The sequence below is a fragment of the Sinocyclocheilus anshuiensis genome, unplaced genomic scaffold (genome assembly GCF_001515605.1).
Source record: "Sinocyclocheilus anshuiensis isolate Anshui unplaced genomic scaffold, SAMN03320099.WGS_v1.1 scaffold2525, whole genome shotgun sequence".
In the NCBI taxonomy this organism is placed as follows: domain Eukaryota; kingdom Metazoa; phylum Chordata; class Actinopteri; order Cypriniformes; family Cyprinidae; genus Sinocyclocheilus; species Sinocyclocheilus anshuiensis.
The window spans coordinates 43,105-47,155 of NW_015548191.1; the positions used below are offsets into that span (position 1 = coordinate 43,105).

General features: G+C 36.9%; 1 protein-coding gene across 1 annotated transcript in view; it reads right to left on the reverse strand.

The window, feature by feature from the left end:
• The window catches only part of rab28 (RAB28, member RAS oncogene family), a 20,912-nt gene extending 17,160 nt beyond the window's left edge, over nt 1–3,752 (reverse strand). Inside the window, exons 1-2 of the mRNA XM_016508195.1 lie at nt 3,564–3,752; nt 791–887 (exon numbers count right to left, since the gene is read on the reverse strand). Of these exons, the coding sequence (XP_016363681.1) occupies nt 791–887; nt 3,564–3,638 (172 nt within the window). The 5' untranslated portion in view covers nt 3,639–3,752. The remainder of the gene's footprint in view (nt 1–790; nt 888–3,563) is intronic.
• Between the last annotated feature and the right edge of the window lie 299 nt (nt 3,753–4,051).

The window sequence follows — 4,051 nt, forward strand, 5'->3', positions numbered from 1 at the left end:
CACACACTCACACACACACACACACACACACTGGAGGGATTCATTCAGAGCTTCACACACCGCAGCGGCGCTCCAGAAACACTCAAGAGATGCATTCATACACACTCCATCTCAACAACAGAGAAGATCTGACACAACAACTAATCATCTACTCTGGCTTCATCTTTCAGTCAAATCCTGAAATTGTCTTAAAACTTCACTTACAGCTAAATTTCTTGTAATTTCAGGTGATTTTAACTCCACTTGCTTTAATTTGAACTTCAATTGCACGTCCTGCTTGCTAGCTGATCTCAATAATATTAAAAACCTGTTGATTATTGAGTATGTATGTTTATATGAAAGGACATCCATGTTAATTCAGTCCTGTGCTGTTCAGAGGTGTTTCAGTTAATTAAACTAAAATCATTAAAGAAAACAGTTACCTGAAATAAAACATAAACTGAAATAAAATTTCTTATTTTCATTTAGTTTAACTTGCTGTACAAAATAACTAAAACAACTGAAAGAAAAATTAATTTCAAAAATCTACAGACGTATTTAAAAAAAACTAATACAAATTACAACAACACAACAAAATTATTTAAACTAACTAAAACTAAAATGAAATCAGAAAATATTAAAATTCTAATTCTAAATATTACAAAATATTAGAAACAACATGGAATTAAAAATTAGTCCCAGCGTAAGACTGTTTAGGTGAACTTCAAAAATTCTAAAATCTAAATGGGAATATGTCAACCTATCGTGTGTGTGTGAGTGAGTGTGTAGAGTGAGTGAGTACGTGCGTGCGCTGGCAGGGTGATTCTCTTGAGGAAGAAGTCCAGCCCTATCGTCTGTTTATACTGTCTCCCAAAAGCCTCTTGTGCAAAGCGGATGGCGAGAGAAGTCTGAAAACACACACACACACACACACACATTAGAACAGTTTAAACTGAATTACATTGTTCTCAGCTATCCTGAGGCTCCGCCTCCCCTGTGGTTACAAAGGGAGTGACTAAAGGATGACAACATCTTTGATTGACAGGTGCTTCACATCGAGTGCCACAACCAATCAGATCGTGTCTGTGTGCAGTGAGAGACCAGATTCCCATTACCACATAATACACACACACACACTCACACACAGGACATAACACACACCACAGAACCTCACACACACACACACACACACGAACCTCACACACACACACACTGCGGTCAGGGTCAACATTAATTCAGTATGATGGATGTCTAATGGCTCTAAGTTTACAAACACAGAACGGAGTGACTTTAACTTACAGTAATAAACTGACAGCACTCATTCACAGTAAGACCAGGAACATTAATTATGTCCAGTTTAATTCAAGGAGATCATGGATTCCCAAAGCAGCAAAACCACCCAGAGATTTTAGTTTATTATTTTAATATTATTTCATTTTTTGATTTTTTTAAGGCAACCCAACACAGTTAAACAGAGGAGAAAAACTAATAAACATCACCATATTTTCCCAAGTTGATTAATCACAGTATAGGCAATTGTTTTTTATTACAATCTTTCTGAATTGTTATGTTTAAATCTACAAATGATCCATTAACTAAATATGCACTCATTTGCATACATTTCCAGCACATCAATCTGATCGTTGTATAAAGTCGGTAGCGCTGTTCGCTCTAAGAGACGTTTAAACAACTCCATCTGGAGCCAGAAGGGCTTGAACACGCACTGCTACCCAGAAGCCTCTGCTGCGGCCGCGAGGTCACCGCCGCTGAGAGCACAAACGCTGTGGATGCCACACAAACCAAACACAGAAATCCAGGATAAAGACAACTTTCCTGTGGTCTGAAACCCTGAAAGACATTTCGAGAAGGAAACTTGGCCCTTTCCTGAGACTGAAACACGCTTTCACACAAACCTAAGAAGGGTTCGATTCATTGATTTTAATCAGCCTTCATTTTGATGAACTGATATTACAGTTTTTCAACACATTTTCAAAACTTTGCCTCTTTTTTTCAAAACTTCACACACAGATCCAAGAATTGCACACAAAATGCTAAAAGCCTTGCAAAATGAAGCGCTGCATTGAAAATATCACAAACACATCTCAAAAGCAAGCATTTGCAAACACCTTTGCCATAATATTAATTCCTGTTAGATGTGTGAAATTTTGAAGTAGAAAGACTAAAATATACTCCAAAAATCTTCTTTTTTTTTACAACTTTGAAAAATAATTTGTTTGCCGTTTTCTGTTGATGCATCAACAAAACTTCACTAAACATTATTTACAGCATGTCAGCCATCCCATAATCACAATAAGCTTAGTTTTTTATTAGTTTTAACATGCAACAAAGTCTCCACGTTCAAACTCTGTCAATTTTATCATGAAATTCAATCAGTAAAGGTGTGGCTCTTTAATGTGTGCTGATAGATCGCCGATCATTTCTTCCTCTTTACTACTAGTTATAGCAGCAAATAAACATGAATGAACATCAGAAGAATCAGAACAACTCACTGAAATCAATCCTGAATCATGGAATCCATCAAATCTGCTGAAAGACGACAATAAACAGCTCATAACATCACATTTACCTCAAGAAAGACATCCAGTGACCATAAACTCAACAGTCAGCTAGAAAAATAACTCTAGCCTAGGTTTAAAGGTTTATATTTCAACAACAAATTGGATTATATTATTGATAAGTTGATCAAACTGACTGATGTGCATTTACTATTTATGATTTGAGTGTTCAGCTGCTCAAAACACTTAATATGGATCAGAATGACCTGGATTTGGAAATCCCATGTTTTTCGTACATTTCTGCTGGTTTTTCAAAGCTAATTTAGATTGGATCGCAATGATCCAGATGCGCATGTTTCCAGAAGAGCACAGCTGGATAACTCGCACACTACAGAGACATGGTGATGGAAAAATTAATAAATCAAACAATGCTTTTGCCTTCTCTTGCACTGCATTCACACGAGAAACTCTGAGTTCGCTCACAAATAACTATTTCTGCTTCATTTCTGATGATTGTGCCAATGTAGTTCATAAACAGTGATTTCAATATTTTTGTTTGATACTGACAGCTCTTTGAGGATTATTTTATGCCACCAAAAACACTTTTTCACTTTACTGTAGGCGACTGAATAACATCAAATGTATACATATTTTTATGCGTTTAAAGGTTTTCCTTTCATATAGATGTTTTTCTTTTTATATTGCTTGTTTAAATCATATAATCTCATTTTAACATTTTGGCAGCACAATCTATATTTACATATGCAAATCAGCATATTATTATGATTTCTGAAGATCACGTGACACTGAAGACTGGAGGAATGATGCTGGAAATACAGCTTTGAGAGAAAACAGATAGTTTTACATCTACGTCAGTGAAGCCTATATATATGATTATACAGTAGCATACAGTATGGTGTTTATTGATGCATATCTCCATTAATATACAATGCTATTTTCATCTAATCTATGGTGTAAGCATTTAAGCGAGCGTGATAAATACAGTATGGCTATCATAAGCGATTATTGATATCATACTATCTGATTGATTTCTCCCGTGTTGTGTACCTTCCCCGACGCTCCGTCTCCCAGCAGCACGATCTTCAGCTGCCGCTCCTGGGTCTCCTCCTCAGAGTCCGACATGCCTCGCAGAACACGACACAAACACGCTCACGAACCGAGCTCACGCCGTTAAACACCGAGCAGCGCGATAATCTGTTCACGATCCGCTCGCCGCCATCTTTCCTCGGCGCAAACCAACACGGGTGGACTGGAAGGAATGGACTCGTCCTTCGTGACGCTTCCCCTGTTGCCATGGAGACAGAGAGAGAGAGAGAGAGAGAGAGAAGAGAGGGAGAGAGAGAGGGAGGGAGGGAGAGAGAGAACTAAACTTGTTTTTTTTGTACATCTACACATTGTACAGTTTTCTTTTCTTCTTCTTCCTTAAGACAATATCTGAACTATTTTCTTATTTCTTATTTATATATTTAAAAAAAATGTATTAATGTAGGCTAATTATCTACTGAATGATTTACAGATGTTCAAATGTTTTTAAT